This window comes from Aptenodytes forsteri, unplaced genomic scaffold, assembly GCF_000699145.1.
Source record: "Aptenodytes forsteri isolate BGI_AS27 unplaced genomic scaffold, ASM69914v1 Scaffold15, whole genome shotgun sequence".
Classification (NCBI taxonomy): domain Eukaryota; kingdom Metazoa; phylum Chordata; class Aves; order Sphenisciformes; family Spheniscidae; genus Aptenodytes; species Aptenodytes forsteri.
In genome coordinates, this window is record NW_008795129.1 from 10,249,921 (window position 1) to 10,263,352 (window position 13,432).

At 37.2% G+C, this 13,432-nt stretch overlaps 1 protein-coding gene across 1 annotated transcript in view; it reads right to left on the reverse strand.

Moving 5' to 3' along the window:
- The window catches only part of LOC103897676 (adhesion G protein-coupled receptor A3), a 251,679-nt gene that overhangs the window by 158,366 nt on the left and 79,881 nt on the right, over nucleotides 1-13,432 (reverse strand). The window contains exon 7 of the mRNA XM_009277787.2: nucleotides 823-1,036. Within this exon, the coding sequence (XP_009276062.2) occupies nucleotides 823-1,036 (214 nt within the window). The remainder of the gene's footprint in view (nucleotides 1-822; nucleotides 1,037-13,432) is intronic.

Below are 13,432 nucleotides of genomic sequence, written 5' to 3' on the forward strand. Positions count from 1 at the left end.
AAACATTGGACCAGGCTGCCCAGGGAAGTGGTTGAGTCCCCATCCCTGGAGGTGTTTAAAGGACGTGTAGATGAGGCGCTTAGGGACATGGTTTAGTGGGCATGGTGGTGTTGGGTTGACGGTTGGACTCGATGATCTTAGAGGTCTTTTCCAACCTCAATGATTCTATGATTCTATGATTCTATGATTACCAAATATTAGTTGTTACTTCTTTTATAGAAGCCTATTCTACTTCATTCCTTTTGCATTTTTCACACCAGCAAAGGTTTCTGTAGATCTGTCTCTTAAGCACACAGAGGCACACAGATGGTAAAAGTCATAGAAAGTAGAGAAAAATTTTAATAAGAAACGAATATGAGATTACTTAACTAAAGAATATAGGATCCAGTACATTGGAGCCTACAGAAATTAATCCAAGCCTTTTAAATTGATAGTTCTTCACAGGTAGATCACTATGGTAGATCAATCTTCTAGATGGTGTCAGGAAGAAGTAGTTTGGCTGTAAATCACTCTCATATGCAACTGAAGCTATTCTAAGTTCAGTTTCTTTTCATGGTTTACCGTTTAAGAAACTCTGTTTTTATCTGTTTCAAATCCATAGTTGCTCAAATCTGGATACTTAGACACAAGAAATACAATTTGGCACCACAGCCATTCATAGCCATGAGAGACCTATACCTGTGTGTGTTCCAATTCAAGCATGGAATTGAACTGCTTCAAATAAAACAACTCCCGATACATGTTTTAGTGAAGCTTATTGCAAGTGTTGCATCTGTTCAAGACTTGCCTACAAGTCCGACTATTGCAAGGAGCATACGTTACCGTGTAATTAAGCAGCAGTCATGAATGATGCTGTCCTCCACAAATATGCCACTCTCTTCATCTGTTTCGATCAGACGACCAGCATGGTACCAATGTACTTGGGTGGTATTGTCAACATATGTTGCAGTACACTGAAATGGCAAGCGGTCTCCATGAAAAACCACTTGTCTCTGTGATGGGATCAGCTCAAAAAGAGGAAGTTCCAGAGGCCCAGCTGCAGGAAAAACAAAATAACAGAAAAATAGGAAAAAAAACCCCTCACAATGAATTCCTCTCATGAATATTGTGAAGTGAACTAATTGTATACAATTCTAGCTTCCTAGATCTTAACATTAAAGCACTAATATGAAAGATATGCCCTCAAACTACCCACTTAAGTCTGACCATGTTGTGAATTCTAGAGATCACATTTCTTTCATTGGTGTGAGCCCAGATGATTACAGGATTACCAGAATATCTACAGAAAATGGGTTTCACAGAATAGTTCACAGTACGAGTGAGGTTGGAAGGGATCTCTTGAGATGCTCCAGTCCAGCCTCCTACTCAAAGCAGGATGCTTTAGTACAGAAAAAAATCAGTCTTCCAATTAAAGAAAAAATACAGCTATTAATATAGGTACAGTTAACATTTATAAGACAAATTGACTGTCAGTGGATGAAATTCGCACTGTGCTCCAGAACAAAATTTACTCGCTCTACAGAGCCTAAAGGATCTCATATGCTGTGGTGGGTTGACCCTGGCTGGACACCAGGTGCCCACTAAAGCTGCTCTATCACTCCCCCTCCTCAATTGGACTGGGGGCAGAAAATATAACGAAAGCCTTTCCCCTGAAGTTCAACTGTCCCTATGATTTCTCATTTCCTTGTCCCTATTTACTTCTGCCTCTTCCACAAGTCGTCTTTACTCTCTAGATCTTTACTCAACGTTAAATATTAATCTAAATAGCTCTTTCTACTTTTTAATAGTGGATCTTTATTTTATGAATTTTCTCTCTTCTGTCTTTCCCCAAGAAATACCCTAATAATAAGAATATTGCATATTCTTATTCTAAGCAGAATCTTACAAAAAACAGCTGCCATCATCACATACCCAAATGCCTAAACACAATTAAAAAATAAATAGTGTTGTAAATTTGGAAGGCATATGCATTTTTGGGAATGCTGAAAGTCTGCTAATTTCATAGATTTGACAGTGATTGAAGGCTATATCCTTCAATCCTACAGTCTCTGTAGAGACTGAATCTCTAGACAGTATTTGTTTTCTTCCATTTTTACTTCTAGATCCTGAAACTACCTTAACACAATTTCTGTAAAATATTTTCTATACATGGTGAGATTAATGCTATTTCTTTAAATCGGTAGCAGAACATTGAAAAGGAACATTTTAGGAAAGGTAATTGAAATAGAGGCTCTGCATCTGAAGAAAGAAGATCATCTTTTATAGGATAATAAGGAATAAAGGAAAACCTTATTTTCTTTTTTCTGGTATAGTCTCCTTAGGCAGGACAAGAAAATCACTACCGCTGATACTTTGTTATCATCGCACAAATTTCTAATCGTAATAAAAATACTAAGGACTCACATATGTGATTGATAAACACACTACCATGAATATCTTGCACAATAATTCCTAAAATACAACCTTTCCACCTCAGCCTACAATGCCAAAACAATTGACTGAGCCTGGGTCACTTTATAATGTCACGACTGCAATCTCATCTTAGACACAATGCCTACAGATTTGCACGTTGGAAATCCTTCTACCTTGACGAGGAAAGAATTTTTAAACTAGATCTTCTTCTCCTTTATTTTTCTTCCGTTTTCATTTAAAGGCCTCTCATCATTAATATCTATCCAGCCTACAGGGTTGTCAGTTGAAAGGTCACCCTTCCACATTTGCACCACTAGTAACTATCTCAAACATCTATTTTTCTGACAAGTATTTTAACATTTTTTTTTTCCATTTCACTGCTCACCATTTTATCTTCCTTAAACTTTCTCCTCAAAATCCTCCATTGCCCATAATAAATACAGATGAACTTAACCATGCCTAACCAGATTGCAAGCCATAATCACTGGTTCTACAATTGCTAAAATTCGTGGACAACCAGTAGTGTTTGTTCCTCTCCTTACTCAGCATCCCACTCTAACATGCTTCTTTATGTCATTCACATGTTGTCTTTGGAACACTTAAATTGTGAGAAGCTGCATTTATAAACCTAGCTTTGGGCCCTTAATACTACTGGGGAATTTGAATGTTAAATAGTATATTCATCACTTGCTTTGAATAAACAGTGAGAGGGATCACTTCTACTTTTTTGTAGAGTAAGAGTGCTGGCCGGCATAATATGCAGGATTTGTACAAGAGTGAATATGTGATATTGCTGTCTGGGAGAAGCACACAGAGGATTAAGGGGCTAGCTGCTATCTACTGAAATGTTGTAAGTCTGCTGTGACTATAAGGGCAGGCTTCAGATATCCCTCCTTACTTGTGTGTACATCCTGTAGTTTATCTTCTGATTGCGCCTATTATTTGTGGACATGGATGCGTTACTAAAAATTCCTTGAAACATACCTAGTATTTCTATATGATCTTTGGCTTCTAACTAAAAGAAGGGAAAGTAAACCAGATTAATACCTCATTCATAATAGCTGCAGGCTTGGTCTCAGTCATTTACATTAAAGGTTTTTACTAGAAGATGGAGAGAACCTCTCTCCAAAAGGTTGCAATCTTTGTGTTGCATTACGAAGTCAGTTATAGAATGTAAGGATAAGTGATGGTGTGGAATTTAGCCATAAATTAACTGAATGATTATGAAAATGGAGTCCAGAAAAACTAAACATACTGTCACAAGTACAACAGAAATATATACTACTCACAGAAATAAAATGTTTCTCATGAACACAGTAATTTTTACCTGAGGATATTGTATCTTGTCAAATGTTTTTGCTCATGCACTGAGTGACACATTGTGTCATGAGGCTATGAAGTAGAAAGAGTGCCAACTATAGTATCAATATTTCTTAAGACAAGCTAAATAACTTGCCTGGCATACAGATGCAGTGTAACGCTATCACTTTGAATTTCTCTCTGCCTTTGTAGCTGGTCTTTGAGGCTCTCCCATTATCACTTCTGTGGCTCAGCCTTGGGAATCACCAAACCCAGAAATGGAGTAGGAATGATGTGTTTTGTGCAGATTTTGTCAATTAATGATCAGAAGTAAATGAAACCTTTTTTAACTGCAGCATATCAGAAAAGGAGAAAATGATCCTTTGATTGACATCAGTCATATCAACAACCTACTCATTTTCTTTTTCTTTGCAAGTCCTTCTAAGTGCCAACAAAGATGCAAAGTGAATGAAACGTACCTTTGGTTTACCGTTAGGATGGGATATCCTTCTGACCAGCTGAACCCTTTCACAGTGTACATATTTGGGTTGGCCAAATCGACAAATAATGATGCAAACTCATTTTCAAAGTTAAACAAGTAAAATTTCTATGGATTATGACATTTGCAGAACAAGGAAGGTACACTTAAGTACTTCTACAAAACATCTGCTTTTAATCTGTGTGATTTCTACCAAAAAAATGATTACGAGAGCAAATCTGCAGTTGTTTTCTGGGGATAATCATGATTTAAATGACTGAGGCTGGTTCTGCAACTATTACTCATGCAAAAGTTCCAGTTGACTTCAGTGACACAGCTCACAGATATAAGGATTAATTGCATCAATAAGAGTTTCAGGATTAGGGCCAATACCTTTTGTCCTGAATGGCTGTAAAATGATTGTATAGTTCTATCAGCATCAGCTGGAAATACTTATTTTAAATCCATAATCCAACAATCCTTCAAACTTAGAATAAAAATAGAAGTATTTACTAATGCTGTACACTCATTTTCAAGTTTGACTTTGACAATAAAGTAAGAAGTAAGATGTAAGAAATTCTGAAAGTATTTGGAATGGTTTTGGCATTGTTTTGACAGCACTGAAATATAACATCTCTGGCAAGCATATCCCTACACAAGAGAAATTTTCTCTTTGATTATGTGATTACTGAAGACCTAATAAATATATATAATCTCTGATGCTCATGTATATATATGTGTGTGTGTGTGTGTGTGTGTACATATGGCAGATACAACACCTATTTGGAATGGTTTTGGCATTGTTTTGACAGCACTGAAATATAACATCTCTGGCAAGCATATCCCTACACAAGAGAAATTTTCTCTCTTTGATTGTGATTACTGAAGACCTAATAAATATATATAATCTCTGATGCTCATGTATATATGTGTGTGTGTGTGTGTGTGTATATATGGCAGAAACAACAGCCTCATCAGATTAAAAATAATTTACAGTTTACTATTGTATCCTGGGAGCAGAGGGACTAACTTAGGGGGATTTCATTTATTTAATTTTTACACATGTGAAAAATATTCCAAGATTCTCCTTCCAAGACAATCCACTCTGCTGCCCTCGCATTTGGAGCCAGCACCACCATCTGCAGATGAGAGGTGTGGCTCTCCTACAGGCATTTAGATCAAGGGCTGCTGAAGTGTTTTACAGTCTTTACCTGTCTTGTCTCTCTAGTCAGCACTAAACCATGATTGCGGGAGAGCACCACAGGAATCACTGATTGCAGCATGAATCTAAAGGTCTAACCCGTCATTATAGCAATTACATCTTTTTCTTTATCTTTCACTTCTCAGCAGAAAAGGGTTTTGTTGACTGAAGGCCAGATTCTTTATGCGATCCAGTCTTGCATTGCAGATTAGCTCTAGACTAGAATACTGAGGACATATGGAGGAGGAATCAGGTTACACAAATACCACTGAATTAGAGTATCGCTTAAGAGTCCTTCTCACAGAAAGTATATCCATGCACATTTTAATGCATGCAGTGTCCCAAGATGTATATAAAGTGGAAAAAGAAAACAGAAATTATTTCAATAACCATTAGCTAAAATAGAAAAACAGCAAGGTGCACTGAAGCTCTAAGGAAATGTTCCAATGCATATGCCCTTAATATCTTTTTAAAACAATTTCTCTCTCTCACACACATGCACACACATGAAATACTTTCTGCGCTTTTCCTTACAATTCAGTTCTTGAGATTCTAAGAGTAGTTCAATTTTGCTTCTAATTTTAGCCTTTCTTTTTGTTTACTGTTTTAAAAGATGGAAAGGAAAAGAATGTGAAGGAAATACTGCTGTCACCGAACATATATGGAATACAACTATTTGTAAAAGACATAACATACGATGCATCTCTAACCTGTATTTTAGTTACATTTTAAATATAATATGATCGTATTTAAAATGTATGCACTTATAATGAATGGACACTACCGTTTTCTGGATGAATGATCAAAAGCAAATCTGTAAGCACAAAAGCTGGCCTACGCAATAGATTTGTCTAAACACTAGAGAAAGTTGGCTAGTCATTGGCCAACGTGACCAGCACAAGATATTGGAGACATGATCAGAGAAAAATGAAACTACATCCTACCTCCAGCCACATTTTTTGCATTTTCTCCTACGCAACCTATAACCTGGGCAGCACAACTCTCTACAGCTAAATAGCTACTAAGTGCATAATCCTGGTTACTACACCAGAGCATTCTGCTGTTCAGTTTACCATAGGCACAGTTTTCTGCTATACGTTTTCTGGCCCTCATTAACTGGCTTTGTTTGATACTGGCAGCTTTTACACAGTCAGAAATAGGAAAATCCACAGGTTTCTCCAGGTTGCCCACACATCAGTGCAGTATTATAGTGCTCATTTCTCAGGATACACCATGGACTTCTGCCTCTTGGTAGAAAATTCAGTTTGCTACAGTGCACCACAAGCTTTTGGGACAGAAAAAAACCAGAGGCTGGCATTTTGCTTCTTGTTAATCACTTGATTTATTGTATTGCCAATGGAATTTTTATTTGAACTGAGTGTGCCTACAGAGTGCGGCACATCCTGCTGACAAAAGTGTGAGTTAGAGCTCTAATATTTGTATACAATCTCAGTGGGAAAGAAATGTGCATGGAAAGCGCAGAGGGGGGAAGCTGGAAGTGAGGACAAAGTAAAGGAACTGGTCCAACAAAAAGGACAGATGAAAATAAGGAAAAACAAATTGAAACACAGTTAAAAATTTGAATTGCTGACACAGCAAATTATATCTGTTGGTATTTACTGAATGGAACTGAAGAAAAGAGAGTGATCTGAATTGCTCTGAAGGCCAGTTCTGCCAAGAAGGGAAGGTGCCAGTACACCAATGCCAATTTCCGTATTGCAAAATTTGCTGACAATAACGAAAGGTTTGGTGTAGAAGGTCACAGACAGTGCCATATGCCAAGGAAGTCGAGAAGGAATACAGAACTGGAGCCAAGCTTCAGTTTTAATAAAAGCTTTGCCTGGCTCCAATTTTAACATAATATCAAGCAAATACAGATGCCAACATGTATTAAACACATCAAAATAAGATAAGTCTTTTGGGCTTGGGACAAGAAGGCTTTGTACCATATTCATTTACCACTCACAGCAGAAAAAGTAGAGCTTCTGTTTGTGTAATAGCTTCTTATTTCCACCAGCTTCATAATACTGGCAGGGCAAGGCATATTCCACACCATTTCACCAGTCCCTTTCACTTTCATACATGCTTTTCAGACAGGAACATAAAGTAGATGTATTTTTTTGCAGCATCTCATAATTAAATCACAGGTTTATGTTTATTTTGTAATGCTAAGTGCTACACTGAAATGGTAGCTACTAACCAAAGAGCAAGACTTCAGACGTGTATACTGTTTTACTTTAAGTTACAAATTTTGTGTTACTTTTTACTCCTGCAAACTTCTGTAAAGCCATCAAAGCTGAGAAAAAGAGAGAGAAAGGGTTCATGTCTCATGAGCAGGCATAGCAGAGTCAGTGGACTGAGGCACTGATAAGAATGTAGATGCTGCTGCAGGGAGCTGAACAGAAGTACCAATCCCAGGATTTATCCTGAGTAAGTTAGAAGTACGGTGAGCCCAGGCTGTCACAGTCCACTGCTACTGGTCCTTCAGTTATCTAGGTTAGCTAACCTCATAAATATACTCCATATCTACAAAACAGAAGATTAAAGTCAGTGCAGTTATGCCAAGAAGAGCTACAATCATAGCTTTGGATGACAGCCTCACTTAGAAGCACTTGGATTCCATCACTTCTCAGTCTTATTCAACTAAAATAAGTTACACCTGTGTAGAAACTAAGGAAAGCTGAGCTAGAAAAAGTACAATTCAAATCTAGTCACTTTTAGCAAATCCAACTCATACAGGTTTCAGCCAGCACTCAGCAGGTGGGTGACAAGTCCAGCCATGACAAAGTTATTTTTCTACAGCAGTTTACCCCAGATTTGTAAGCCCCTGTGAAAATAAATTATCAGTTTTGCACTGGGTCTAGGGACTGACGCATGTTGTGTCCGTTACAACCATTTTAAGTTTACTTGGTAGGAAAGTAGAGGTAGAGAAATACAGGGGTGGTAGGTTTCACTTAATAACATTTAACATGAATGCCAAATATCATAACATTAATTTGTAAAATGGCAACAGCTACGTGAAAAATATTCATAATAGGAAATTCAAGGTTTTATTCCAGTTAATCAATTAACCAAAAATATTATCTACAAGCGGGCAAAATAAAGCCCACGTCTTGCATTGGCATATCTAGCAGAAATTTTAAAGAATGGGCAGAGTTTTTTCATCACTGATTTCTTCCTTATCAAATAAAACTGCTGCCGCTTTTCAATTTCTTATTTTCAAATTGTCCCAGAAGTCTACTTTAGAAGCTGGGGAGCATTTGATTATTTGCCACATCCCGAAATTGAAGACCATGACATATTGACAGCTATGGTACTGGAAGATTCAACAACACAAATTCCTTTGCCGGTAAGAGTCAGAAGCTATTGCTAGAAAGCCAGTTTCAATTACTCAAATTATCCTTATGGCAAGCAAGCTGGCAGGTTCATGGCTATGCACACTCACTACAGCTTGCAGTTAATAAAAATGGCTGAGCAGTGGCAAGCATAAAGCACCTAGCTCTACAAAATATATTGATCAGCTTTATCTATCTGGGAAGTGTAGTGGTAGCACTCATCTTTCCAAACCTTAAGCACCACTAGCCACCTTCTTTTTATTTTCATACCATTACTACACACTCAGACCAAGGAAGCATGGCAGCAGGAAGGTCCCAGGAGTGGCAGTGATTGCCCCTAATTGCCCAGAGTCCAGCAGGCTGCATGAGTACCCATCTATGCTGCAAGAATGCCAAACGAAAGAGACATGTAAAAGTCATAAAAGATGCTGAACAAGTGACAGTTCTGTTGAAGTAAGAACTCGTCCCAGTCATTGTATGAAATTTTTCCATTCCAAACTCCTCTCAGCCCAGCTGACAGTGTCAGAAACTGCAGCTCTCTACAGCCATTTTTATACATATATTAAAGAAAGTGCTGTATGATGAAATGTGCTATAAAAATGTGAAATATTACTATGGTATACTCCACTTAATTAGAACAGAGGGTATGAGAATGGAGGCTTTATAAGTGTCCTGGTTTCAGCAGGGATAGAGTTAATTTCCTTCCTAGTAGCTGGTACAGTGCTGTGTTTTGGATTTAGGAGAGAACAAAGTTGATAAGGCACCGATGTTTTAGTTGTTGCTAGGTAGTGCTTACACTGGCCAAGGACTTTTCAGCTTCCCATGCTCTACCGACTGAGAAGGCTGGAGGTGCACAAGAAGCTGGGAGGGGGCACAGCCAGGACAGCTGACCCCAACTGGCCAAAGGGACATTCCATACCATGGGACGTCATGCTCAGTACATAAACTGGGGGAAAGCTGGCCGGGGGGGCTGCTGCTGGGGGACTGGCTGGGCATCGGTCAGTGGGTGGTGAGCAATTGCACTGTGCATCACCTGCTTTGTGTATTATTATTATTACTACATTATTATTATTATTATTGCTATTATTATTTTATTTCAACTATTAAACTGTTTTTATCTCAACCCATGAGTTTTTCTCACTTCTACTCTTCCAATTCTCTCCCCCATCCCACCGGGTGGGGAGGAGTGAGCGAGCGGCTGTGTGGTGCTCGGTTGCTGACTGAGGTTAAACCACAACAATAAGGAACTTTCCCATGAGAACAATTAAGATTAATTACAACAAATTGTAATCACTGCTGTTAACCGGACAATATTAACATAGGTTTGGCAAAGAAATGTATATAATTTTGTCTAAGAATTACCAGTATGAAATTTAACCCTAGTCTTTTAATGTACATATTACCATGTTAAGAAAAAAGAATATATCTTCCGGGATACTCCATGAGTCAAGGCTGGCTGTCATACCATTGCTTTGCTCATGAGCAACTAGCTTTTGGAGATGGTCAGTCAAGTCTCCAAGGGCAGAAGTTTTGAAGATTAAAGAAGCTTCGTTTCGCTGATATTCTCCTCACTACATCTTAGCTAAATTTTCATTTAGTTATTTAGCATGCTTTTTGGAGCAAGCAGGCAAAGACAATGTAGAAAATCAGACAAAACTGTACATTACAAACCACTGATGTAGTTTAAGAATAAGCTATGGGAAGAATAACAAATTTGGTACATTTCCAGCATCTAAATCAGCGAGATTTCAGGGGTGAAAAGTTCTGTTCAACTATATTTTCATGTATGAGCACAGATGCAAGAAAATATGTAGTAGTAAAACCTCATCCTTTAAGTTTCTCAAATGACCATTTTATTTCTTCTGTTATTTCATGTTTATAAGTTTTAAATGTTATTAATTTTGTTCCCCCAACCTTGCAGCAGTGTTTTAAATTACTACTAAAAAAATCAGATACAAATGTTTAATATTAAGTATAGGGCACCATATTCCTTTTTTTTTCCCGGTTTGAGACTGATCATATTAGGATGAGAAATCTAGAATTTGGAGCCAAAAGGTTAGAGCGTTGTTGGTTTCATACTACCAAATGTTTATCTACTGAAAACTTTGATATTTAAAATGGGTCACTTAGCTCTGATAGAAAGTGAATCTACCACACCCATCTTTGAAAGATCCAAAAGGAACAGTTACATTATTTGACTTATAGACATTCTGCTATTATCTATATTTTGTTATTAAAGAAAATCCTGAATTGCTAACATTGTAACATAGAAACAATTGCAAGGGGATCTAACTACAGCTAATTGTATCAATATCCATATCTTGCAAAACCTAATCCTGTGAAAGGTTACTAATGGGAATATTCCTATTTCAATAGAATTAGACCTATTCATATGATTAGGCACTCCCTGCAGAATTGGAGCTGAAGTCTTGATCCCACATATTCTTGAAGACAATGGTGCTCCTCATGAATGCAAGCAGGCTATCTGTAGGCTGCCAAGAAACTGCAGGACTGGAATCTAAATCTGGATAATTAATCCATCATTCTTTGTCCTTGAGATTTTGAGTTTAGTCAGTTACTATGTACTGAAACAAACCCCACAGTTCAATATTTACATTGTGTTAATGTAGTAAGAATGACTTGTAAATGAAGAAAGAAATCGTTGAAACAACAATCTCAAACCTATTCCTAAGTTTAGGTAAATAACAAATGAGACCAAAAAAAATGTTGTGTGTACTAGGAGAGAAATAAATGAAGAAAAAATGTCCCTTGTTAACTTTGAGCCAGTATTTGTTATTGCAATATATTTCATGTAGGAAAGAAAACATCTAAGAACAATCTATGTGCAGATGTATACAATTATCATTTTAAGACTCGAAAGGCAATGTAGATAATTAATTTTTGTCACCATATGAAAAAAGCAATTGCAAATCTCATTTCTCACCCAATATCCCTAGCACAAAATATTTGACAGTATTCTTAAAAGCTGATGCAGAATGAAGCTGAATGCATTCAGTTGATTTCAGGCTTAAATTTAACTGTTGAAAAAGTCTCCTTTCAAAGATTGAATTTCCCAATATCAATCTATTTCTTTCTATTTTTGGCATTTTAAAAATACATATTTCTTTCAAAGTTCTTACTATTGTAAGTCTGTGGAAACAGACTTACTCTGCTAGGGATGAAGGGAAAACGTGCAAGCACATCAGGTAAAATTATAAGGACATTTCAACATATCTAGCAACTAAAACATCGCTATTGCTCCATTGCTGAGAGAGCAGTTAAAGCCACACTGTGTTTTAAGAATATATGTCAAGAATAAAAAAGCTGCTTCAGAAAATGAAAGTACTTTATACAGGAAGTATAGAAAAGAAAATGTTCTCTTTTTTCCTAATGTTATTACTGTAATCGATTTTAAATGTCTTGAATGTGCTGAATTTCTGTGGTATTTTTAGGTAAGATTGCAAAAAAAAATTACTTATGAAAATAGGCTAGGGAGCTGCATGTGGCCCAAGAGAAATATGCCTTAATGTTCTGCTCATATTTAAGCATGAGAAACACAGATTAGAAAATGTGAGTAGGTAAGTAATGATGAAAGTACTTCATACCTTTCTATGTAAGTAATTAAATCTTAAAATGGTCAAGAAATCGCTAAGAACACAAGTAGAAAGAGTGCATAAAGAATATAAATGTGCTTTTTTCTTTTTTGCTTTGCGCCAGTTTCAATGTGAACAGGTACGGAGCATCAGAGCGGAAAGTGCTTACATTTTAACCTGACTCTGCTCCTTTAGAGGATAATTCTCTCTGACGAAACTCTGATTCTCAGTGAAGTGAGGCAAACTACAAAAGACAAGGTGCTGGTTAAGTACAAACAATTCCCTAACAACTATATGCCCTCCCTCCCAATATGTTATTTACATTTTCTATGAAACATTTAATGAATTGTATTGCAGAATACAGAAGCCAGAAAAGGATCTATCCCTTTGAGTTGTATCCCTCCCTTAGAAGTACCCCTCCTAAGTAGGGAGTCTATAATACCAAAAAAAGCGCATTTCAATAATATTTTATGAGACACAACTTGCTAATTTCACTTATGAGCTAACACTTTAAACTAAGGTAGTTTACAGAATTCAGAGACTGAATAATAATTCAAACACCGTTGGACACTCCCAACTTGTAGCTATTATCTTCCACTGACTCTTACCTCTCTTTTTAGTCGGATGGATTTTTATTCTTCTTTAGTGTTAATACTTTTCTCAGTAGACAGTTCCCTAAGGCATGCTAGAAACCTAATCATACAGATCTTATACAGATAAAACTCCAGCTCTCTATTTTGAGTACTCGTTCCCTGTCATCCATAGTGAAAGTCCTAACTGACTGTTAAAGCTATGAGTAAATTATGAACCAACCCAAACAATTTCTCACTACAAGTTTGATGTAAACACTTACATTCTATTCGTCACAACCAAAGGGTGCAGTACCCATGAAAGGAATACACATTTTGTCATAATACACACTTTCAAAATAACATACTGTAAGAACCCTTCTAAGCCAGGTGAAACACACTGCAGTTGATTTTCATGAACGTGGAGCACCCAGAGCAACAACAGAATTCGAAAACAGTTTCTGGATACTCCCAGCCTCTGAAAAACAGGCTCCTGAGCCTAGGGAGGCCACCCTACCCCCATCAAGGCAGATGAGACACTACCT